The sequence below is a fragment of the Pongo pygmaeus genome, chromosome 13 (assembly GCF_028885625.2).
Source record: "Pongo pygmaeus isolate AG05252 chromosome 13, NHGRI_mPonPyg2-v2.0_pri, whole genome shotgun sequence".
Taxonomy (NCBI): domain Eukaryota; kingdom Metazoa; phylum Chordata; class Mammalia; order Primates; family Hominidae; genus Pongo; species Pongo pygmaeus.
The window spans coordinates 65,761,350-65,787,786 of record NC_072386.2 but is presented as its reverse complement, the minus strand read 5'-3'; the positions used below and the strand labels follow the sequence as shown (position 1 = coordinate 65,787,786).

General features: G+C 35.7%; 1 protein-coding gene across 3 annotated transcripts in view; it reads right to left on the bottom strand.

Annotated features, from left to right (window-relative positions):
* PCSK5 (proprotein convertase subtilisin/kexin type 5) overlaps positions 1-26,437 on the bottom strand; it is a 468,314-nt gene that overhangs the window by 217,768 nt on the left and 224,109 nt on the right. For all 3 annotated transcript variants that reach the window (XM_054502930.2, XM_054502928.2, XM_054502929.2), the window contains exon 10: positions 5,983-6,086. In XM_054502930.2, the coding sequence (XP_054358905.1) occupies positions 5,983-6,086 (104 nt within the window). The remainder of the gene's footprint in view (positions 1-5,982; positions 6,087-26,437) is intronic.

The window sequence follows — 26,437 nt, the reverse complement described above, 5'->3', positions numbered from 1 at the left end:
ATTCTATTTTGAGAATGGGTTTTAAGTGTGAAACCGCATGCATTTAAAACTTACAGGGATGAAAGGGCAAAACAAAATGAAACCCCCAAAAGCCTAAAAAACCTAATACCACCATTCAGTCAAGGACAGGCACAGAGAAAACATCACTTTTCATTTGTAGAAAATATTTTTGAGCGTCACATATTTGGTAGGCATGAGTTGAACATTCTGATGAGACAAGTGGGCATTTTGGATGAAAGACTCTGGATTAAGCCATGACCAAGCAGAGTTTGCTATCAGGGCTTCTATATTCCCATGGAGATGTTTGGGTAAATCATCTACCAGGCAAAACAATAAGCGTAAAATTCCTGAATTCTGTGTGATTCACATTGTTTTGTTTGTTTGTTTGGTTTTTGTTTTTGTTTTTGTTTTTTGTAAATGAGCTAGAAGATAAGCTCATCTACACAATGGTCAATAAATACAAAAATGAAAGAGTTTCAGTCAATAAATATGAAATGGGTATGAGTTCGCAGAGCACAATGGTAGAAAACAGAATCTTAAAAAAAATATGTTAGGCAGCATTTCCAGGGGGCACATTTTATTAGGTGGAATCAAATGTATTTACTTCCCTCTGTCTTTTCAAGTAGGAAAGGCCTCAAGACTGGAGTCAAGCAACTAATTCTTCTGATAATACCACCTCAGACACTGACCAGATGAGTACCACTTCACTTCAAGCTTTCTTTAAAACCACAATGTACACACTACCAATTAAAGTGCATTATGTAGCTTTAATCATAGCTACCAACAGTGTATCAGCATAGTAGGTGGCGAAGATGGAATATTATTTGTACAGTGAAATAATAAAGGAAAATGAAACTTTACCCTTTCAAATGGTAACACATCAGAAATCACTTTATACTCAAAACACAACTCAGAAGCACATTTCAAAACCTTTCATTTTGATTGAACACACAGCATGCTTAATGGTTTCAGCACTTTGAATTCTTTTTAATAAGTGTTACAAACTGAAAGCAAGACAGGTAGGTATTAAAAATATATTGGACATCTTAAAATTATCAACCCTACCAGTAGAAATAAAATGATGGCAATTAAAAGTAATACAGGTTATTAAAAGTTAAGGCCTCAGAGGCTAAGAAGTCATGTTAGACTGTCAATTGTTTTCCCCACGGTGGGTAATCAGTTAGAAATTAAAAAAAAAAAAAAAAATCTAGTAGTTTAGTTGTGGTCAAAGAAAGAGTCAGTGGGGATGGGGGAGGTTTCAGCAACATGCTGGTAGAAAAAAAGAGACTTACATAGTCTGGGAGGGCAGTGAAATGGAAGGCGTGGTAACCTCTCTCACTTAGTTGTCATTTTTTGATTTTCAATGACATTTTTTTCATTCTTTCGCCTAGTAAAGATGACAGAAGGTCCTAATTTATTATCTGATGTCTATTCCTGTTCCTAGATTTAAGAGAGTTTAACTGTATACAGTCATATAATCCAATATAAACACTTTGAAAAAAAGAAAACTAGATCACTGATGTTGCATGCATTCAATTATAATTATAACTTCACACCCAAACCAAAGATAAGGACTTGGGGCAAGAATCAGCCTGCACAGCCCAGGCACTGGTGGGAGAGGTCAGTGGATTTACAGTTTCCTCAGATTATAGCACTAAAAGGGAGGAGATCACAAGAAAGAGCTAACTTCTTCCTGAAATGATACAAGCCATAGGTTATGAAAAATGCCTGATTTAAAAGTCTTCTGCATGGCTCTATGGATCTGCATATACTCTACGCCCAAATGGAGCTGGTCAAAATACACATCAGACACCACAGAAGATATTCTCTATAGCAGATGCCTTCTGCTGCCGACATTAAGGTGAATTTTAGATGATGAGAGAAGGATCATCAACACTTATCTAACATGACCTGGCAGATTGTTGGGGCTTGACTAAAGAAAAAAAGAGATGGAGTGTAAATTTCTGTTTCTGTATGTAAGTTACACCAGGGCAGGTCAGATTAGTCAATGCCATGGTGTCCCTGACGTTTCTTCCCCTCCCACTTTCTGCGCTCACTTCAACATGTGTTGGGTTGGCATGCTGAAGGTGCTCAGGAAATATTGGTAAATAAATAAATGAAGAGATAACATCCATTAAATTCCAGGAAGAAAAACCAGCTGGAATGGCAAAAGCCTTCACTTTTATGGCTAATTTGTATGCTTTAGGGAACACAAGGGAGAATTAGAAAGAATAGAAAACAAAACAAAACAGAAAAGACTTTTCATAAGCAGAAAGGGAAGGGATCAAGGGAGGAAAGAAATAATATTAACAAAACCCCAAACAGCTTAATGCCAAAGTCACCTTCTGGCATTGCAAATACTGGTCAGAAGCAAAATACTGGAATTTGGATTTCAGTTCTCTGGTGGCAGAATATCACATCTGTTCATCTGGTCTAAGGCAAATAATTCCCTATTCTCATGGGCAATGTAAAGTAGATTCTCTGATAGGTACATGATATTATACCATTTAATTAAAAAAAACTATCTCTGGAGGAGGTTTAAAGTCAAAAGCTGTTGTCTGAAACTTAGCTAGGATTATTCACAAGATGAACAAGGCCAAACAATGTTTAGTCAGTTTCCATAGGTATGTATTCATCAGATTATGTTTATTCTGAAAAACAAATCTACTGGAAAAGATATTTTAATTATACTATAAGAGATTGTTATTATTATTTAAGAAACAGCAGGATGGAATAATCTTAGTTTGATTAAAATTGTTGAAAATTAAGGTGCCATTAACATAAGAATGTTTACATGTGTCTTCCCTCTCTGTGAGGTCATCTCATTACAGGGTCATTTACAGAGTGCTTTTATAAGGAGGGCACAGAAAAAGAAGAAAGTTCTCTGTCCCTAGCTCATCAGTGAGCACCTCCAGGGTAATCCCACTCTCAGAGAAACAGAGATGAGTCATCAGAAAGCCACATTCTTTAGTTGTTCAAGGCCAACTTCCTAGCCTGAATGAGAATCTGTCCAAGCCAGCAGCTGCTTCAGGACGAGAAACCCTTCCCTGTTCCAGTCCATAACACATGTGGGTAAGAATGGATCAAGTCTGCCTTCAGGAGGGCTGCACACATCATCTAGTCCTGCTGTCTGCCTAGGATGTAGGACATGGGGGTATGTCTGAAGAAATGTAAGGAGGTTGGATAAAATGGATTGGGTAGGGTTTTGGTAGAGACTATTCATTGGGGTGTTGGCTTTACTGAAGTTATCAGTGATAACAAAGACTATCAAGTCTAGTGATGTCTGAACTCCAAAACTGAGTTGTTTGCTACTCTAAGTGGCTTCTGCTTTACCTGATGAGAAAGAAATTCTGACGGGGGAAGCTGATGTCCCTATTATTGGCAGGTACCTATTGAGCAATTTGTGAAATTGTTCTCCTATTTTTTTTTTAAACTACTTTTCCAACAAGTTATTAATAAATTACTCGACACTGGGAAAACAAAAGCAAGCCCAGGGAAGAACAGGAGTTTTCAGATTCATTTCACGCATATATTTTACTCTGTTAGGACTGAGTTGGGTGAGACAAAGAAGGGCACCCAGGACCACACACTTCTCTAGGTAGGCAATTTCCATTTTCCCAGTCTAAGGAGAAATATGTGACTATGGATTCCTGCTAAGCAAGACCTGCAAAAGCCGGCTGACCTAATTTAAATACAAGCCCTTGTTGAGCTCTTGTTGTAGGAACCTTTCCTAAGCACTAGCTCTTTTTTGTTCTTTCAGATGTTATTTCCTAAAAAGTCATAGCATCTTTCTGCAGTCCTAGTACCCTGCATTCTCCACTTCCCCAAAGCATGTTGCTTCTCCTGCTAGCCTCTGCCTTAATCACATTTATTTGTGGGACTCTAGGGAGGGATGGTAATGTTTACAGTAGAGAAGAAAATAACTTTTTTTTTTTTTTCTTAAAGTCATCTTATTATGATCCTGTTTAGATGAAATATGGGACTTGCCATCAACAAAATTACAAAACAATCCCACTTGGGAGCCCAGCCCATTCAGAATAATTCATCTGTGAAAAAGCGAACTTTAATTGTTACTCTTGGCAGCCATCTAAGAGAAGAGTGAAATATTATACTAAATATTGCCACGTGCAATAGTAAAATACCATTTCTTCCTTGCCAGAAGCAGTGCACAAACCCCTTCAGATTCAGGTTTGGGTCTGGTGATTTAGTCTAAATCCTCTGTTTCCCCCTCTCCTAAAATAACAGAGGTTTTCAAAAGAGCTGCATTTTTGTTAGAACCATTTGCTCTTTTTAAATTACCAAAAAGGAATAAGTAAAACTAAGACACTTATTTGGGTTAAAGTTTCTTCAGCTTCATGGAGGTTAATGTCCTTAGTCTGTGATCCTTCTACTAAGAAGTTCATTCCAGCTTTCAACTAGCTAAGGTTATGTGTCAGCTCCTTCTCTCCCCTGCAGCCTCATGGATTTATATTGTACGAGTTGGGAGCATGTGGAAGCTAATCAAAATGAAACATACATATGGCAAATTACATCCTGGATTTTCCGGAACAACCGAAATTTCAAATAATTTTGATGTCGCCCATACAGTTACAATTTTGGGATCAAATCTCCTGATTTGGGCTTCAGAGAATGCAATGCCAACAGGTATTTACAACTCTAGATTAAAAGTTCATTGAACACTGCTGCATGATATAGTTTACATGCATGGAAAGGTGTTTGATAATACTCCAAAGCAGAGAAATATTCTTTTCCTAAAAATAGAGTGAAGCCTTCTGTGAAGATATTAATCAAAGAATTATTAATGTGGCACTGGTTATCTAGGATATTTATAGGTTTTGTTTCAGCATGAGTCTATAATAAATTATTTACAAGTAATTTTAAGAATACACATTCTGGCAGAAATATTTGCATATATTGCTCATATAAGGATATATATAAGGATATATTAAGATCATATGTAAGATATGATATGTAGATAATGTTACTTAGCATCCAAAATGCTTAAATTATTAGGGCCTTAAAAATTAAATGACTTGCCCAGGACCATGTTACCAACGGTCTGACCATCAGAACCTCAATTTTTAAGTAGATGTGCCCTGTGCTATGGGACACTGTATTTCATCCATACAGATATATGATGATACTAAGATTATTTGGGAATACGTTTTAAGTCTATAGATATAAACAAATTAATGTTTGTTATAAGTTAGATTAATGAATTAAAACCTTATTATAACTTAGGTCACTTACAACTTGAGTAAATATACTAAACTTTAGGATATATGTTTTATATAGCTATTTTATTTTTATTATAACATATATTACCTATGACAACAAATAGAATAGCTACTGTTAATAAAACTTTGGGAACTATGATCTGTATTAGCCATGGGAAAATATTCAGTACTTGTTACATATTGTGCACAATTGCATAAGGACTGGACATTATAAAGCTTCATTAGAATTTTTAGTTTATATAAAGTAACATTTCTTAGAATTATTAACCTGCTTTTCTTTGTGGAAGATTTAAAACAAACAAAAACAAAATTTGTAGAATGCATGGCCTTAGCAACTAACACTGCTACACTAAAGTGAACAATATATATCAGTTATTATTGAAGTGGAAGTAGTCCTATAGAAGGTGAGGAATTTTAAAATACATTATTATAAATATCACTTAGATATTCAGTGACAGCAAATAGTAAACTAATCAGGGGTCCCATAGGCCGACTATGCATGGGGGTTGGTCGATCTTTTAAAAAAATTGACCTATGATGTGAGAAGCCAAAGAAATCTCCCTTATCTGTGTAGTTTTAACTTAAAAAAATCAACCTGCCTTTTATTTACTAAAAGATCAAGCTCTTTGTTTGTCAGCACAAAATTTAAAGTTTCGTTTGAGGGGTTCTATTTCCTGCTCTCCATTTAAAATGGGGGAAAAATAAAAATATTTTGCCTGTGACAGAATATGAAAGAAGTTCTCACCCTTAAAACCAGCAGCATTGGTTTTCCAGTCATTAGCGTTCAAATGTCCCGCACGGGAAGTCCTGACAATAACATGCTGTACGTCTCTCCAGGTCAGAAACGGACTGGGGAAAGACAAGGTAAGAATCATTGTACCAAAAAAAAAAAAAGATGGGGGAAGCAGAGAGTCACAAGCAAATTAAAAAAGCAAAATCAAAATGGCAAAGTACTAAAAACAAAGGGTCAGAGATTTGGGTTTGGGATAACCAAATGCCAAATGCCGCTCTTGTTCTCAACATGGAGAAGTGACATTAGTCTGTGGGAGGCAGAAAATGTAACCTTAAACTGAAGAAATAATAAGACTGTAGTCAGGGTAACTTAGTTTTTTAAAAGGGTGAGCATTTCCAGTTTCCTCAACAAAATGGCTGCCTACTATGGTGCTGTGGTTCTTTGTATAAAAGCTTGGATAATCATCAGATTACAGTAAGCTAAAATCAAAACAGAAGGCCTCTGAAACGTTTCTTCTTTAATCATTGAATAGTTCGGTAATTGAGTTGCAATTTACCAGAAGAACTTAGCAATGTTTAACCTTCTATGCATACATATGTGGGATATGGAAAAATCTCAACGAAACAGCATCCCAATTTTCAGCATTTTTAAGGAAGAGAACATGGTACAGAACCCAAAGCTGGGCTCCAAGGCACAGACAGCTATAAGAGTATTCTTAATTTGCAATGGGTAGTTATTATAGTGTGTTCTTAGACACCTAGTTCTTATGGCTACTAGCACTGAAGAACACAAAAGAGACTACTGAGCAGGAGATACTTTCATTGGAGAACTGCAATGCTAATCATAATCACACAGAAACAAATCCAAGCACATACACACAGACTTTTATTCCCTTTCATAGACTATGTATATACTCGAAGACATTTGACTCAGCGCATGCATGCAATTCTAATCAGGATACTTATTTCATTCAGTCTTGAATTCTGAGGTGTGCTGATCTTTTACTTAACTAAGAAATATGACAATTTTCATGCAGCATGTGCAGCCATTTTATTTGTTTCTCACCAGCTACCTTCACTTCAGCAGTAATATTTGCAAAGGATGGGACAGAAGATTTAGGGAAGAGGAGAAAATTACTCACTACCTGCCTTGAGGTGTGATGGGGCTTGGGGTAGTCTTTCTGCACTCTCTTTTGTAGGTGTATGGACATTGGGGTCTTTCGGGCAGAGGGAGAACTTGATATCTTAATTGTACCTAATTTTTCATGATAGGGCCTGTATGTTTCTTCACTTTATACTACATTTTTTTCCCTATCATACTCACCACATCTATGTTTTTTAGGGTGGTCAGGGCAGCCTTCTAGTAAGAAGGGGTCTAGTGATCAGATTCTGGCTCCTTCATTTTCTATGTGAAATTAACCTCTCAAAGTCTTAGTATCCCCACTTAGAACATGGATGCTAATATCTGCTTTATGTCGTTGTACTGATTGAATCAGTTAAAATAATGCCAAGTACTTAACCTTGTGCCTGGTGCATAATAAGCTATTAAGAAGTGGTAGACAGCAAAGCATTTTGCTAAAATTTGCAGCCACAGCTCTTATTTGGTGGCTTGAATATGAAAGAAATGGGGAAAGAAAAGTACTATTGAGTTCTGATACTTTTTCTGTTACGGTCTCAGATTGAAAATAAAAGGAGACTGAGTCCTGCCATTTTTTAAAGTTTCCAGAGCAGGTAAGACTGGATCTCGATTACTTGGTAAAATTATATTAACAAAAGAACTTGAATTGTGGAAATTAAATCCCAATTACATAAACTTTAAAAATATGAGAACGATGAAAACAGAATTATTCTTGTTTTCTTAGGATACAGCACTTGTTAGGAATCAATTTTAGAACCTGATAAAGCAAGAAACTTTCAAGAAAGGGAGGCAGGCTGTTTGGTGGAATCCAGGAGCAGGATGTTTTGCTTCTAAAACAAATAGCACGATTTGAGCCTTTGCTGACTAACACTAAATTCATTCACATGATCATTCAGTAGACTCAATGCACTACTGTCACAGAAATTAGAAAGTAAGTCAAGGGATAATCCTGAATGCCAGTCTCAACATAAGATGTTCTAGCTCTGCCTAAGATGGTATGTCCTAGTTATTAGGGTGAAGGACAAAAATGACAAGAAAGCTTGGTCCAGAAAGACATTCTAGCCACTTATTTATGGTAAAACAGAATCCTCCCAAATGAACATGTATGTTTTTATTTTGTCATGAGTAAACAGTCAGATACCAAAGAACACACTTAGGTTTGATGAAAATATCTAAATCAACCTAGTAATTTAAAAATAACATTTGACACACAGAACTTTCACATTTTAACTCCTTAAACTTAACTCTCCTTTAGGGAGGAGAAAAAAAGAAAAGAAGTCAATGTCTCATGTTACCTGTCACCAGGGCAAGATTTCTTCAGAAATATTAAGCAAGAAATTCTGATCATTGGGAGATCCACATTTTCCCCAGTGAAGCTTAGCACTAAAAATTTAATTTTCATAATAGAACAGGGAACATTTACATTGATCTTATACCTTAAACACCTGTATTCTGGCAGATTCAGAAAGCCTCCTGCATTCAAACTCAGACTGAAGAAATAAGAGTTACTTGTTTTCATGCTGAGTAGCAAAACCTAGTTCTTGGAGTGCTTGTAATTAGAAGGAAGAAATTAGCTTCAGGAAATTGGAACTACACATGGAAAAAGAAGGTGTTTGGATGGTTTTACTCTGATATTTGGTAATGCACAACTTCCAAAATGATCTAATTTGAAAATTTCCTGAATTTCACCAAAATAAAGTAAGGAAGATAAATTGAAAAACCAATGGACCTGGAATCAGTAGTTTTTCTATCTGTGGGAAGATAATTAGCTCAGGAAATAGCCATAGGTTAATTTTGCTGGACATTATGGTTTATTTATTGCTAGAATCCAGAGACAACTCTTGTTTATGGATACGTCTGATTCACATCTTACTTTTCATTTGTATTTGTACTCACAGGGACGATGCAGACGTGAAGACTAAGTCAAACTATGAGAGATCTCATAAACCATTTATAAAACAAATGCAGAGAGAGAAGGCTGAGTGCTCTCTGCAGGGAACTCCACAGTCCACAACCATAATTTAGGACTCCCTAATACCTATTTCTCTCTGCCAAGTATCTTGGACCCAAACTCCAGTGGCCTCTGAAAACTGAGACCTCTCTGATCTCCAAGAATAGACAAACTTGTGCAACAAGAGCTTTGAAGCAAGCAACTATTGAGAGATCAAAAGTCTAACCCACCTGGAGAAAAGAACAACATCTCCCAATCCTGAGTCTCGTGACCACCACCCTATAATAAATCACATGTAGTTATGCTACACACCTCTCAAATTTCTTCCTGGAATTAACAAATGCCCTCAAACAAAAATATATATGAAGAGAACAACATTTATAAACACCTACAAGATATGGGTAGCCATCTATGACCTTTCAAACCAAGGAAATGAACATGACTTTCTCAGGAGTTCTGTATACGTAATCATTTATAGTTTTGCATCCTTTGCTGAACTCATAGCAATAACCAACATCTAGTGAGCACTTGGCCAGGGCCAGGCAGTGTATGTTTTATGTGCATGATTGTTGCATGATATTGAAAATCATATGACGTGGGTAACATTCTTATTTCTGTTTCACAGACGACAAAACTGAGGCTTTGAGTTACACATAGTAACTCAAATACACAAGTAGTAAGTAGAACTAGAATTCAAGCCAGCTGGACTTGGCTGTATAACTTATGCTATCAATCACCATATAACACTATTTCCAAATGGATCCACAAAGGTGAAGCAGAGACACACATCTATTTGTCAGGAAGTTCTTTGACAAATGGATCAAAAAGCCAAGTATGGCCCGTCGTGTCCTCATGGTTACACACACTTTGTACACATACTCTCTTTCTTGACTCTGTTGATTTTTGTTTACCATAGCATTCAGAAGATTCCTGAGTCTTAATTTGTTATGCAGGTTCCAAAGGCCTTTTACCCATTCTTTCAAAGGTAAACATAAAAATAACATACCAGGAAAATCATATGATTTTTATAATAGTTTACATGTATACTGTATGTCATAACATCAGTGTATTATTGCATACCATTATTGTTATGAACTTGTCATCTTGCCTGCCATGGACACACTTGGATGTGGTTCACAGCCAGGCTACGTGACTCTTCTCCATTCAACGAACCTCAGCTGAACCTCACCTTAAACACTTCTAGTTTTCTACTTTTCAGCTGCAAAAACAGCATAATTAATGACACTATCACGACCCAGTATTTGCATTACATTTTTACTCTGAGCAGTTCAGAGTATTTCACAGGCCCAACACAAGGTTTAGAAGAAGCAGGACATCTCCCAAGAGAGACATTTTGTGTTGTGCTTCTTGTTGGGCTAAGTGCAACCGCTAGCACTTCAATTAAAAAAGAAAAAAAAATCCTTCACCGAAGGGTTTTCCCAGATAATTCTAGGAAATTCATGTGTGAGTGCTAGAAATACATCTGTATCTGGTGGTCTTCAAAAACAAGGACCAATCTCAAATCTTGGGTGACTGACTCACCTGCACTTATTAAGGAGAAAAAAATAACCAACCTCTCACTCAACCCACCATCCAAATACATCCTCATTGTAATTTCGGGGCAGCTGATAAAAAAGACAACAGATACACATCTTATTACAGAAAGAGAACTTATCAATAAGAGGAGCAACAGCTAGTCCAGATAAGGAAACTGTTTCCTAAAATAAAAGAGTGATTCTGTCTAATGAAATGATGAGGCCCAGATCAATGGGAAAAATAGCATGATCAATCAGCATCGCAAATATCCAACTTCCTAAATGTTCAAAACGAATTCAAGATGAAACTAGTCTCCTTCAATCCAAAATAAAACCACTTTTTAAAGATTATGTAAAATAGAAATAGAAACAAGCAGTCAGAAAATTAATGTCACTGTACCAATGCTAAAACAAATCGGCAGTTATGGGAACAGATTCATGGTGAGCTGGAGACACAAAGATGAGGCAGAAAGTATTTAAAGCCTGCTGAGATAGGTAAAAACATTACTCTGATTGCAGCTAGTGTATGAAAGTGGTAATTCAAGAATAAAATACCGACCATCCAACAAAGAAAAACAATCTTCTTTTGTTAGGTAATGAAGAGCCCGAAAGGATCATCAGATTGTCAGTCCCATTGCGAGCAGGAGTATCCGCCACTGGGGGTGCATTTGTTTTGCTTTGTTTTGTGTTCTACAATAATTCAAAAGTCTCAGGCCTAAAATTGGTTTGTAGTATTGGAAAATACAGTTAATAATACCTCAGGATTTAGAAATGTGAGTTGTATTGGTATTATCCAAATACCCACTTATGATTCCTCCACACCTGAACCAAAGTGGAAAAAATGAAAGAAAAGCAGGACCACACAAAGTTTTATTGTGAAAATATTCTAATCCCCTGGATTTACTCTAAACCAAAGGTAAATTTGGATTCTAAACACACTTAAGAAAAGATAGCCCCTAATTTATAAAGAAAAATTTTGTCATTGAAGCTGAAGTGTCTTTTCCTTAGAAATCCTGGCTTATCACTGCAAATACTTACTGCATGTAAAAGACAAAAATTATGTTTTATGCAGCCCCTATGAAAATATAATATTTTGTTTGCAAGCTCAATAATCATTTCCTTGAAATACTTTGCTACATAAGCTCTTACAAAATAGAACTTGAGGAGGAAGGGTCAGTCATTTGAGATCACATGCATTGAAACCAAATTGCAATTATGAAGCTTTCCACCAGGTCTCCCTGTACACTTAACTCCCTCCAACAATTGTGCCCTGAATATAATCCTTAAGGCCTCTTTTTATTCAAACCCATAACCCAGAATCTAGTTCTGGCCTTCATTTTTTACCCCAAGCTTGAAAACTGTTCAGAGTAGGCAAATGTGACAGTGTGAGTGTTCCTAAATGTATCCCCCTCAACCTGTGAGAAACTCTTGCTCACTTTCCCTTTTCTGCTCATTCTGTGGGCTGTCCCAGGACTTAGCATGTATAAATTATGCAGTTCTAGGCTCACAGACTAAGTCCTGCAGGAAGACATGGTTACCCCCCCCATTTCTACTTCTCATTCAAAATAATAATAAATTTTGTTTTGCATTCTACAGCCTCTTAATCACATGAGGATGGTGTAAATTATGCTTCAGAGTCAGGAAGACCTAGGGTGAATCATGATCTCCTACCTGATAGTTCTGTAACACTGGACAATTTACTGAACCTCTCGAGGTCTCTGTTTCCTCAGCCGCAATGTGGAGAAAATCACGCTGTAATCTCTCATCATTAGTATGCTGTAATCTCTCATCATCTAATCCCCTCCCACCACCTCCCACTTCTCATTCTCCATTGTCCATCATCCCACACTCGACATCCATGTGCATACATTACTTAGCTCTCACTTTTAAGTGAGAACACGCAGTATTTTGTCTCTCTGTGTCTGACTTGTTTCACTTAAGATAACAGTCTCTAGTCCATCCATATTGCTGTAAAAAACAGTTTTTGTTTGTTTGGTTTTTTTTTTGAGATGTAGTTTCGCTCTTGTTGCCCAGGCTGGAGTACAATGGCATGATCTCAGCTCACCGCAACCTCCGCCTTCTGGTTTCAAGCAATTCTCCTGCCTCAGCCTCCTGAGTGGCTGGGATTATAGGCATGTGCCATCACTCCTGGCTAATTTTGTATTTTTAGTAGAGACGGGATTTCTCCATGTTGGTCAGGCTGGTCTCGAACTCCCGACCTCAGGTGATCCACATGTCTCAGCCTCCCAAAGTGCTGGGATTACAGGCGTGAGCCACCGCGCCCAGCTGATTTCATTTTTTTATGGCTGAATTATTATGCCTATTTTAGAAACTCCTGGTTTAGTGTATCAATTCCTAGCAGTCTTTCTAATTATTAGACATCATCGATAGGAATAAAAAATATTTTAAAAATTACACCACACACACACACACACACACACACACACACACACACACAGGAAAAGATCAACAAAGACTAACAGAAATCTATTACAAAAATTTTGAAGTATTTCAAAAAAACTTATGAGCTAATGTGACTATGAGGAAAATAATTTTTAACTTTCTTTTTCATTGTCTCCCTCTATTATATATCTTGGGATGTCAAAATGCTATCTTTCCAGAATCCCTGATAATAAGGGGTACACAGGAGACAGAGTTCTGACTAATAAAGTCTACTGGGCATTTCTGAGAAAACTTTGCTTTCCTGCTATAAAGATTGCTAGTCCTGCATCATTTTGTCCTTTCTCCTTTTATTTGGAATGTGGATATAATGATTGGAGCTGCAGCAACCATTTGGAAAAGAACAACCAAAAACCCCACACAGACCTTGGCCTTGGAAGCCTTGAGCTTCTTTGGACTTGGTAGCTTGAGCTTGGTAGCCCTGAGTCAATATCTTGACTGCTAACTCGTGGATTTTTTTCTTGTACAACCCTCTTTCTTACTACTGAAGACATTTCCTAAAAGATGTATCTCCAAAAGTATGGAGTAGTAGATGGCATGTATTGAAGGCTTCTTACTGTGTGCCAGGCATACACACTATCAAAAGTATTCTATATTCATTATTTCATCTATTCTTCATGACAGTCCTGTGAGACAAATACTGTTATTACTTTCATTTCCAAAATAAGAACATCAAAGCAGAGAAAGTCTAATGATCTTCCTCAAAGTCATACAATTAGCCACAGTTGAGACTGGCCCAGGCAGCCAGATTCTAGAGCCTCAGCTCTGACCCTCGCTACCTGCACTGTCTTGGACTGGAGAGGCGCGTGATGGAGAGTCAGGTTAATGGTGTTTGTAGGGATTGGACGTTCAGCCTCTAGTTTTGTCAGAAGTGGGAGGAAATGATCCTCTCACTTCAGAGGGATCTCTGCTAGAATCTCAGAATTGGACAGGGAGGTTTATCCCTCATCCCATCCTTCAATGGCAGATTTGAGTAGGTCTGTGCTTGGAGGCTAAGCAGAGCAAGGACATAGCCACAGCCTTTCTGTAGCCAGTTTTTTTTTTTTTAATTGAGAATGAATAATTTTTTTAAACAAAGGAAAGAATGGAAACAAAGAAAGGAAAAGGAAAAGAAGGAAAAAGAAACGTAAGAGGAGAGTATAGGGAAAGGAAAAAGAAGTGGTGAGAAAAAAGAAGAGTCTAGACTAGAAGAATAACAATAATATGGAGCTTATGGAAAACACAGTGCAGGGAAAATGAATCAACCAAGCAATAAAGCAAACCGAGTGAGAGTAAGGAAGATTATGAGGAGTATGAAGTGGTATTAGCAAAAGCAAAGGATGCATAGGAAAGAGTAAATTGACATGGACAGGTGGAATTGATATCATGGAAAGCTGAGTTGATGTGGAATACAAATGTGAAGACTTCTTGCATTTTTTTTTTTTTTTTTTTTTGAGATGGAATTTTGCTCTGTTGCCAGGCTGGAGTGCAGTGGCATGAATCTTGGCTCACTGCAACCTCTGCCTCCTGGGTTCAAGTGATTCCCCTGCCTCAGCCTCCTGAGTAGCTGGGCTCTACAGGCCCACACCACCATGCCCGGCTAATTTTTTGTGTTTTAGTAGAGATGGGGTTTCACCATGTTGGCCGGGATGATCGTGATCTCCTGACCTCGTGATCTGCCTGCCTCGGTCTCCCAAAGAGCTGGGATTACAGGCGTGAGCCACTGCACCCGGCCACTTCTTGCATATTTTTAAGGAAAGAGATGACAAGGAAGACAAGACGATGGATTTGGAGGACAGGAAACAAACCTGGCTTCAGAATATTAGCTTTATCTTGCTCTGAGGACTAACAAAGTAGTCTTTCCTATTTACCAGATGCTTTACTGGGTGCTTTATGTATGCTTCACTTAATGAACACACAACCCCATGAGATAAACAGCATTATTATTCCCCTTTTACAGGTGTGGAAACTAAGGCTTAGAAAGGTTAACTTTCTCAAAGCCGTGTAACTAGTAAGAAGCAGAACAGGAATTTGAAGGCAGGTTTCTCATATACTTCAGGGCCCAGGCTCTGAAGCTCTGTGGTGATCTTCGCCACTAATCAAAGTCACATTTGATTAAAAATGTTCAAGGCGGGCTAAAAATACTCAATGTTTTCCAGGACATATTAATGAAAAGAGTTGCATCCCCTAGACTAGTCCTAAAATATATACGTTTTCATTACAATACAAATGAAAAAAATCCTAAAACTAAGCAAAACAGGACTTCTAGTTAAAGACTTTCTCTGCAAAGCTAATTTTAGAAGATAATAAAAGAACAGTTAAAGTGATTTAAAAGAAATAAACCCAAGAATTTTACACTAGACTTGTCGTCCTTCATGAGTGAATACAGAAGACATATTTGCAGGATTGAGAAAACTGACCGTCAACAAATACAGACTCTGAAGATCAAAATAAAATAAATAATTTAAAGTTTTATTTTGATTTATGAATAACTCAAAATTTAAAACTGTAAAATGTGTAGTTGTTATTAGAAAAGACCTGATGATGACTCCAAAATAAATTGAACAGAATTAAGACTTAATAATTATTTTAAAAGAATTCTTCTGGGGATAAAAAATAATAAAAAATAAATTAACAAAAATGGTCTGTTGTAGAAATCCAAATTATGGTATTAAAGATAGGGAAATAAGTAGATGAGGGCATTAAAGTAAATGTAAGCCATGTTTATATAGCAAGGAGTCAAAGGTGATAACTCTTCTATTACAAAACATATTTATTTTAAAATACGGCTTTATTTACAACTATCTATAAAATATGAAAACTAAAAATTAAATAATAGACATAGATTTTTTTCCCTTGCACAAAACATATACAAAGATTCATGAATGGGAGAATTCATTGCAAATAATATAACGTTTTAGATTCAAAAACACTTAAAAGGACAAAAAGTTGAATTTGTTGACAAAGTGCTATGTAAAATAAAGATGTAACAGCATGACATTTGTGCATCAAAATGGATGAATCAAAGACTTTAAGAAAAAAAAAGTAGGCCGGGCGTAGTGGCTCAGGCCTGTAATCCCAGCACTTTGAGAGGCCATGGTGGGTGGATCACTTGAGGTCAGGAGTTCAAAACCAGCCTGGCCAACATGATGAAACCCCATCTCTACTAAAAATAATAATAATAAAAATAGCCAGGCATAGTGGCGGGTGCCTGTAATCCCAGCTACTCGGAAGGCTGAGACAGGAGAATAGCTTGAACCTGGGAGGTGAAGGTTGGAGGTTGCAGTGAGCCGAGATCGCACCACTACACTCCAGCCTGGGCAACAGGAGCAAAATTCTATCTCAATTAAAAAAAGAAAAAGAAAAAATAAGCAACGGATGGAAGCACAGTAGTGTTCAGATAATTTAGTCCATTTATGTCAGGAGAAAAACATATAGGATTTGTTTACATTGTAGTTAAAATTTAATAATATTGAAATATATGTCCTACAAAGAGTCATTTTTTTTAAGACTTCACAGATCAACTTAAGAGTTTGTAAATGAAAAGTTGAAGCTACATTGGGCCAAAAGGAAATTTCAACAATTGCCCTAAGCAAAAACAATACCTCACAAAACACCAGTGTTGCTGATAATCTAACCCTATTATCTGATCACAATGTAGTGAAAAAAAGGCCAATAATAAATCTCAATAGCGACAAAGTTTAACACTTAACAGTACTTTACTCAATTGTCATTCTATCAAAGAGGAAGTGAAAATATCATTAGAAAATGACAGTCTATCAAAAGTGTGTTCAGAGATAAATTCACATCTTTAAAAAGTTTTATTAATATCAAAGGAAAGATAAATGAACCATGATTCAGCCACTAAGATTCATAAAAGAATGAAGAGGAAAACAGGAAAGAAATTTTAAAAAGAAAGAAAGAAAAACAGAAAAAAAAATTACTGATAAAGAAATCTCAAAACTGACCTTTGAAAAACAGTAATAAAAAATCTAACCAAGAAAATAAGAAGAAAACACTAATAAATTCTAAATATTAAGGCAGTCGTAAAAACCAATATAAGAGATGTTTATAGTATTAGAAAATACTGGGATTACTTCTAAAAATGGCTTTGAGGCCAGATGGTTTCCTTCAAACATGCAAGAACTCTGATCCCAAGGGTCTCTGGAGAGAAAATACAAATTGCAAAATTCCATAATTTATTTTGTGAATTTAACATCATCTGATACCAAAAACTTGCAGAGACAGGCCAGTTTCAAGGTCAAACCAACGTGGGTTAAAAGCTTGACTCTCCGTTTACTACCCATGTTACCTTATAGATGAGAATTACATGAAATATACCAAAAGTATACTTTAGAAAATGCTATTTATCTGCTGTAGGTACACAACTAATGTTAGCTAGCTGCTGTAATAATAGCATAGAACACACATATATACACACACATTAGGTAGTAAAAGGAAATCTCAGAAAAATAAACTCAAAGACATAAAACACGCTAAAATGAAACCAATAGCATATTAAATAACTAAATCTGATTCATAAATATAAGCAGGGAATAATATTAACAAAGTATTATTCTAATAAATCATATCAACAAATCTAGTATGAGAAACTATATATTCATCTCAACAGATACGGAAACACCCAAATCTCATTCCTAATGATAATATAAAACCAAAAACGCTGCATAGGCATTATGAAGAACGTCTAAAAGAAACACAAACATTGACAAAAAGTGAAACAGAAGGTAAAAAAGAAAAAAGAAATCAATAGAAAATCAGGATCTAAGTGTGAACCCTTACTATCTCATAATATTTAACATTTTTTGAAGGGTTAATGTAATAGAAATAATATTGTGATGATATCAGCTTCCTTATTTTAGTACTTTCCATATACCTAAGTTCACTTAATCCTAGCAACAATCCTGTGATTCTGAGTTACTGACCCAAATTTCAGATGAAAAAACTCCAACTAAACAAGGTTAAGAAATACTTCCACTTGCTCAAGGCCATCCAGGAAATAATAGTAGAGGCAGGATTGGAACAGAAATTAGCTTGACTCCAAAATCTGAACTTATAATGATTAATCTGTACCACTATCCAATAAGAACAAATATGAAAAATTATTAAAAATAAACAAGTATTACTATCATCAGATGCTATGAATATATTCTGAAAAAAAAAAAAAGAAAATCAGCTATAATATAATGTGAGTTAAAGGACCTAGAGATAAGAAAAACATACAAAAATAATGGCTGTGTTATAGATAAGCAATAATCAGTTAAAGACATAATGGTAATAGCAAAACAAACAAATATTTGCTATTCCAAAAGATAAGTCTGAAAAACTATGAAACTAAGGACAAGTCTGATACATTAATATGCCAATAAAAAGAAGATCTAAACAATGTAGAAAGATTTTCTTGATTGGGAAAACTTGTGAAGAAGCCAAGATTTACACAATTGTTATAAATTGCCACTGGGATTGTTTTTGGAACACAAAAGGCTGGTTCTAAATTTTACCTGGGAAAATGAACAAATAAGAATGTTTAAGAAAATGTTTAAAATATGAAGTGATTCTGTAATGTTTAAAGATTTGGTAGAAGATAAAACAGAAAATGCTAAAGGAGATCTTCATAAATGCAACAACTTCAAAGAATACAAAACAAACTGCTTTTGGAGGAGATAGATTACTTAACAAATGACATTGGGCAAATAGGATCCCTATAAAAACTCAATTTACATCCTCATACTGGACAATAAAATAAACTCTAGTTGGTTAAACTTTAATGATGAAAAATAAAACAAGAAAACAGCATTGCATATTGTCACTGATTTATGGTATCTAAAAATCAAAACCAGTCAATTTATGGATATAGAAAGTAGAAGAAAGGTTACCAGAGGCTGGGAAGGGTGGTGATGGGGAGTGCTGGGGGGGGGGGGGGGGTGGTAGGAATGGTTTGGGGAGGTCAAAAATAATAGTTAGAAAGAATGAATAAGACCTGCTAAATGATGGCACAGCAGGGTGACTATAGTCCATAATAACTTAATTGTACATTTAAAAATAACTAAAAGAGTGATTGGATTATTTGTAACTTAAAGGATAAATGCTTGTGTCACGGATATCCCATTCTCCATGATGTGATCATTACACATTTCATGCCTGTATCAAAGCACCTCATGGACCCCATAAATATATACACATACTATGTACATACAAAAATATTAAACATTAAAAACTCAAAAAAGAATAAAGAAAACACTACATGAAAATGCCAGTCATTAATTAATAAATGTTAACATAGGAAAGAGCTTCCTAGCCTGAGGTTTTTTAATCTGGGGTCCATGAATTCCCCTAAGGTACAGGAAATTCCTTGCCACATGTAAATCTGGACTCATTTAGGGTAAAACATACATAGCTTCATCAGCATATGTAAAATTCTCTAGGAGGTACAAAAAGATCAGGTATGCCTATATAATTGAAGATTTCATAAAGGACACATATATTTGACTAAATAATACTTTTAAAATAAATTTTAAAATTCCCTATTTCAAAACAATATAAACAATACCTAAAAGCAAATGAAAAATTAAAAAAAAATTTGCTGTAACTATGGCCAAAAGGTAATATGTTGAGTATATGCAGGTAAGACAAATATGAACATGAAAGAGTATTAGGTGATTAGTAGAGGATTCAAAGCATTATTATCTTTTTGAGTGACTTTGAAATACGCTTTTGAAATTCAATTTGAATATTAGTCCTTACAATTCAAAAATGTCTCAGCATCTAATTTCCAACAACTGAATGGAGACAGCACCCACAAAAACTTGAAACCTTCTTTAATCAAATCTTGCTGATTGCAGGTTAGAAAAAACATTATTTGGTTAAAAAAAAGGTTGGTTTAAAAAAACAAATGGGAGGGGAACAACAAAATGAACAACATGATCTGAAAGGAAAGCAAAATGCAGATTAAAGACATTAAAAGACAAAGTATGCAATATTTTTTATAGTAAACATGATGCATATATTAAGAATATTTGGAACTAGCATCATAGCATTAGGAGTTATACTAAAAGCTTAAAACATGCTTAAAGTTGGCTGTGTAGGGAGACATTTGATTTACATGTCTGCATGATTTCTATATATATTTTGTAAAATGTGTTATTTTGATGATAATATAATTTAAACTTATATTAATTAATTTGAAGATATTATCAAAATAATACATCGTATAAATAAACACCTAAATTTTAAAAATGGTTCTATTGCTAATAATAGATTATAATGGTCATGGGATTGCTCTTCCTGGTATCTGTCAGTATTAAATAAATACTTATTTGCTTCTAAGATATTAGTGGCAAATGAAATCAGTAGAATGCTTGCAAACACCACTGTGATGAAAAAGGCTCTCAATCTTTTGGATTTCAAAGACTGGAACATTGTTTTTCAACTTGGGAATCAAAGTGAGATTCATCACTTTCATTGCTAAGTAAGGATAGCACCATTTCATACAAGTAAGAAAATGTTATGCAAAAACAGTATATATAATCAGAATGAGTCACTTTAAAATTACTTTTTTAAAATTAAAAAATATACCTTTGTTTTAAAAATAACCTACATTGCCACTGTTATTCACTTTTGCCTGGTGACCCCTGAACACTCTCACTGAATAGCATCTCTACAGACCAGATGGTTTCTGGGCAACCTTCCAATGTTACGATTCCTCAGACAAACTGATAACAATTGCTTTATATTCCAGGTATGGGATCCCAAATGCTTGAGAATTTTAGCACAATGAAAATTATAAAATTGAATACATCTGCTATGGAAAATGAGGCTATCAGATGTCAATTCCAATGGCACCTAAATTCAGAGCAATGAATAAAAATTCAGCATGACTAATACGATCACTCCCGTATCATACTCTCTCCAGGAAGCTCGCTATGACATTCTTTCAAGTTGTTCGTAAAGGTTTCCAATAGCTAAATGACAAGCAGACTCTGCTGAGAGCCCTTGAGAGACCTCACCTCCCTATTTTAAATCTCACTAGAATTCTCTTCCTTAGTACCAACATTCCCTGGTTGTGTACCAAGTTTTTCAAATAAATTCGAGTGCTCACTGAAGACTACATAACTGCATTCTTGCTGACTAGATGAACAATTTTAATCTGTGAAGTGATGCCAGTTTTCAACCTGTTTTCAATCATATACAGGCAGGTTTCTAAATTCATTATAGGAATATAAAAATTATGGATCATTCAGGTATTCCTCTTTATCATTTGGCCTTCTATTAAGGCTTGGTTGTGACTGCAAGCTCTATTAGCCGAAAAAGGTAAGATGTGCTTAATGTTGCCAGAAAGCAGTAACTCAGTAAAAACTCACAAAAAGCAAGTGTAAGTTGAATCACTTTTATGACTCCAGTTGCAGCAAAAATGCTGTCATCTCTTTGATGGCCTTGCCACTTCTTTTCCTTATTTGCCATTATTCATCCTTTCCTACTCTTACCCTACCATCAATCCCTCTAGCACAATATAATGCTTTGTTTTATTTTTTCCTTCATGCCAGATATAATTATCTTTAATCTCTGCCTCCCTTGACTGAAATGTAGGCTCTATTGGAGCCAAGTTCAAGGCCTCACACACATTTGTGCTCAGCTTACTTGACTGTTCCTGGCAGCTCTGGCAAGGACCATGCATGTTTTGTTCATAGATGTATTCTAGTTCTTAGCACGGTGCCAGGCACATACCGAACTAGCTAAACATTGCAACTATGACTTGTAAGATGTATTACAGGTTCAGAAATGTGAAAAAAAAAAGTTTGTTTCAAAATAAAGAAATTATGGTAACAAGTATGACTCAATAAATATTTCCTGAATGAATCAATCAAGATTTAGAGTTTAAACTTGTTGGCACAATATCTCACTAACTACAGATACCTGAATAGATACCTATCCATACTTTTGAATAACTGTAGGGAAAGTTCCTTCTCTCCATTTACTCATTCATTCCCTTTACATTTTTTAGTGCCCATTTGTAATTAACCACGTCCAGTTACAGTACTTAACAAAGAAAGGTGATATGGTAGAATGGTGGGTTCTGGTGTCACATTACCTTGTATTCACCTTCCACACCTATCACCTGTGTGAATTCCTAACCCTCATTTTCCACATAGGAAATATGGTGATAATGCCTACCTTAGAGCACTGCTTTGAGGATAAAATGAGATTACCAATATAAACATTCAGCTCAGTATTTGGCATAAAGCTTTCATTGAAGGCTGACTGCTGTTTTTTTCCACCATTTTATCTCTTAATTTTATCTTTTTGCACTATGCAACATCTCCACACTCAAGGGGGGCCAATGGCAAGTAGAATCTTTTGGGTCACAAACAGGATGTCACTGTCTGATGTACTACAATCTTTACTGGTAGGGATGATACTATCAGGCGTCACAGACTTATTGCTTTTTCTGTGATATGCAAACAACATAAACTTTTACTTCATCTTAGTCACACATATGGTGGTTACTCAATAAGGTTCAGAATTATGAATAGAGAAATGAAAACTTAATCTAAGATGGTAAGAAATAATGCAATCTTATAAACATACAATGTCTTTCTTTTTGTGTTGCATGTTCTATTCCAGGTATTACAGTTTATTTCACTATGAATGTGCTGCTTGGAGCTTTCAACACATCAGATGTCATAATCATCTTGTTGATGTCAGGATGAATAAAATCTTACATGTTAGTAAAATGACATGTTTTAAATCTGTCATTTTTATTTTCCTTATTTACTTTTCTCTCCTATTGATGGCAAAATGCATTATGATTATAAATTTTTAAACAGAGGAAAAAAAGAACGCTGCAATCAGTTAATACAAAAACTAGATTCCAGTGTCACTAGGAACAATTAGGCTCTTCTGAGCAAATGACACCAAACAATTTTAACTTTTATATGACAAAAATGTCCTGGAAGTAAAAAATTATAGGGCAAGACAATGTAGCCATAGCCTAGATCAATTCAAAACTCAGCCCAAGAAAACTTGGCATATAAACAGATTAAGTTTGAACTATGTTTCAATATAGAGTAGAAGAATATAATCTGAGAATTTTCAAATACAAAAACAGCAATATTTGATGAAGCCATCCAATGATACATTACGCAATGAGTCTTTTAATACGCTTTGACTAAAGTGATTAAGTAGCAGGCTATGATGTGAAACTAATGGACCCTAAAAAAGTCATCTTCTCTTTTTCTTAGCAAGAGAAATCATATTTGATGGTATTTGGGGTGTTACCATAGGCACTATCAGAACAAAAATTTCCTGGCATTGAGTAAAATCCACAAACCCTCAAGAGACTAAATTTAATACTAAATTTCACATATTTCTTGTAAACTCACTAATACATCAGTGGAGTTTCTAAGCAATCTTATCGGGTAACTGCGTAAAGGTTAATTTGCTAACACTGTTTAAATTAAAAGACACAGAAGCAGATGAGCAATTTATAATGTAAATAATATTCTCTGTTTTCTTTTACTTTTTTAAAATGGGAACTGTCTCAGTCATTTATAGCAATCATGATCTCCGGGTAGGCACTTTTTGCAGATTAATTAACTGATAGGGAGGCTGGTGTACCGAAGGACAGTCAATAATTGCCAGAGAAATTTGCTACAGGTCTTGTTGCAAAATCTGTAGGCCCAGAGACTTTCTTGTACAACTGGATTTTTATGCAGCTTCTAATCCCCAGAATCCCATGGGAAGAATAAAGGGTATCTATTTCCATAGATGATACCACAATTTACTTGAGTTTAGCAAAGAAACTAGATCTTGATTTTTTTTTGCTTTTCCCAAAGGCACATATGTAATTCATTACCTGTTGGCTATACCTACAAAATATACATCAAATCTACCCACTTCTCTCTGTCCCCATTCCCATCACCTTGACCAGGCTACCCTAATCTCTCCTGCACTACTACACTGGCTTCCCAAACGGTTTACTTGCCTTGCTCCAGCACAAACTGGATATTTATAACATGAGACATTTCCAACATTTGACACTTGAAAATGATACTTGATCAGCTGTACAAGGAAAAGGTCTGGTGATTGCAACAGGACTGACAACTATTCTTTGGAAAAAGCAATCTTTATTATTATAGTAATAAGAATAAAATGTTTTTAGTGACTAATATATTTTTCAAAATACAGCTAAGGAAAAAGAGGCAGGTAACAGTCTCCTAAGAACTCTTCTGTCTTCAGTTCAGTTTCTGAGCAACTCAACTATCCAACATGTCTCTTAGTTTTCTCATATAGGGAAGGAGTTGGAACACACTGGCTACATTTCAAGATAATCCAAGGTGAGTGAGCCTGTTGACCAGGGCTTTTCCAGTTATAATAGACACCTCTGGAAGCTGTAGTTTTTGAAACCATTAGTTAAGGTACAAAGATGAGTCCAGGAAAAGTTGGCTTCTACATAATTTGAACTTGAGAAGGACTAGAGGACAGAGTGTATTGTCTGTGTGTATGTAGACATAACAAAGCTATTTTCATGCACAGTCCTGGCAGAAGGCCCGTGGTAACTGCTCTTTGGGTCTGGTTACAATTATTTCACTATAGGGAATAGTTCAGGACAGTACATCCCTTCTCTGTCCACTAGGCCTCAAGTCAAAATGTGCATTGTTTTTACCTTATAAACCTTTTTAGCTCTCCTCCCTGGTTTTCTTCTAATTCTCTTCACCTTCTTCAGGCTATGTACCCCAAGCATTCATACCAGAAATCTCAGCAAAATTTTAAGCCCAACATACAACACTCCAATACACAAAAAAACTCTAAGAGTGTATGAAAGGAAGGGTGTGTGGAATACCTGCTTCTTTACCCTTGTAATTGTGTGGAATCAGGGCACATATGCTTGTATTTCTCTCTGTGCAAGTACTTTCTAAGTTCTAATTGAAATAAATAAAACTCTCTTAAAAGGAAAAGCTTGGTATGCCCTCTGCAATTTTTTACCTCAATAAGCAAATACACTTGTGCTCCCTGCCCACTGCAGCATCTCATAGAGTTGAATGTGGCCCTCGGGAAAATTTTTAATGAGACATTTTATACTAAAATGTGTTTTTAATTTAAAAAATACACAGATGAGAAGACTAGTTTACAGGATATCAGTACTAAGATGCTAACCCCAATATTAAGAAATGTTTATGTCTATCCTTCCTATGTGGCCTCCCTTAACAGTACTCAGTTCTAGAAATATGAAGCACCCCTCGCCCCAGTGAGTACTTTAACTCAGAGCTGGCTTGTTCAAAACTCCAGAACCCTTCTCGACTGTCCCACAGTCGCTGTATCCCAAATATTCTGGTCATTTCCCAACAATTTTCCAACGCTGGAAACATGTAGGTAAGACAGATTATAATGAAAGGTGAAACAAAGACATAGAGTGGTTGATTCATCTGAATTATGTAAGATTTATATAGACGGACTTTTTAGGTTTACCAGAAATGCAGATGGTCAGTTTAATTTCCTGAGAAAATTTTCAAGATGGATTTGTGAAATCAACAGCATATGGTGTGAATCATCCTTTGGCTCAACACTTCTTTAACTTCTCACACTTTGACCTTTCCATGTCTCGAATGATCCCTTCCTCCAAAGATAAAAAGGTAGAGGGGCTTCCCTTGGAAGGTGAGAGCGGGAATAACATCATGTTAGTGGACTTCACTAGAAGTCCACTTCTAGCGAATGATAAATCAACAGGATGAGAGATGAGTTGAGGCAGTTTGGGAGAAAGAAATCACTAATGAATATCAACTAAAGGATTTGGAAGGTAAAAGTAACTAATTGAGCAATTGAACTTCTCTAGGACTCAGTTCCATTGTACAAAAAGTAAGGTTGGACTAGATGAATTAATATTTGTTGAGAATGGACCTTGTTCAAAACATTACGCTTAGGTGTCGTGGAGGATACAAATTTCTATGGAACCAATGTTCCAATTTGAATCATCAAAGCTGGGCATTTTTATTTTCATCCAAGTCCTGCACCCTCTACAACCCTTCCCCCAGAACGATTTCATTGACTTCCTTAAATAATTTGCATATATCTGTTAGTGTACATTTGCTTCCCTGATGAGAATATAAAATCCCTTGAAAGCAAGTGATATATAATATTTTATACATATTTGAATTATGTCCTGAGTAACTTAGTGCCTAGTATGATGCTTTAATTTTTTTGTAGCATTCAATATATTTGTTATATACACATAAATAAAGATAAGATATAATCCTTATTCTCAAGGAATTTAAATTTAATTTGCAATAGGAGGGAAAAGATAAGTAATAAGGAGAAAGTAGATGAGCCTACCTAGAAACATGTGAATGTGTATATGTATGTGTATATATAAGATACCAGAGGGAGCTAA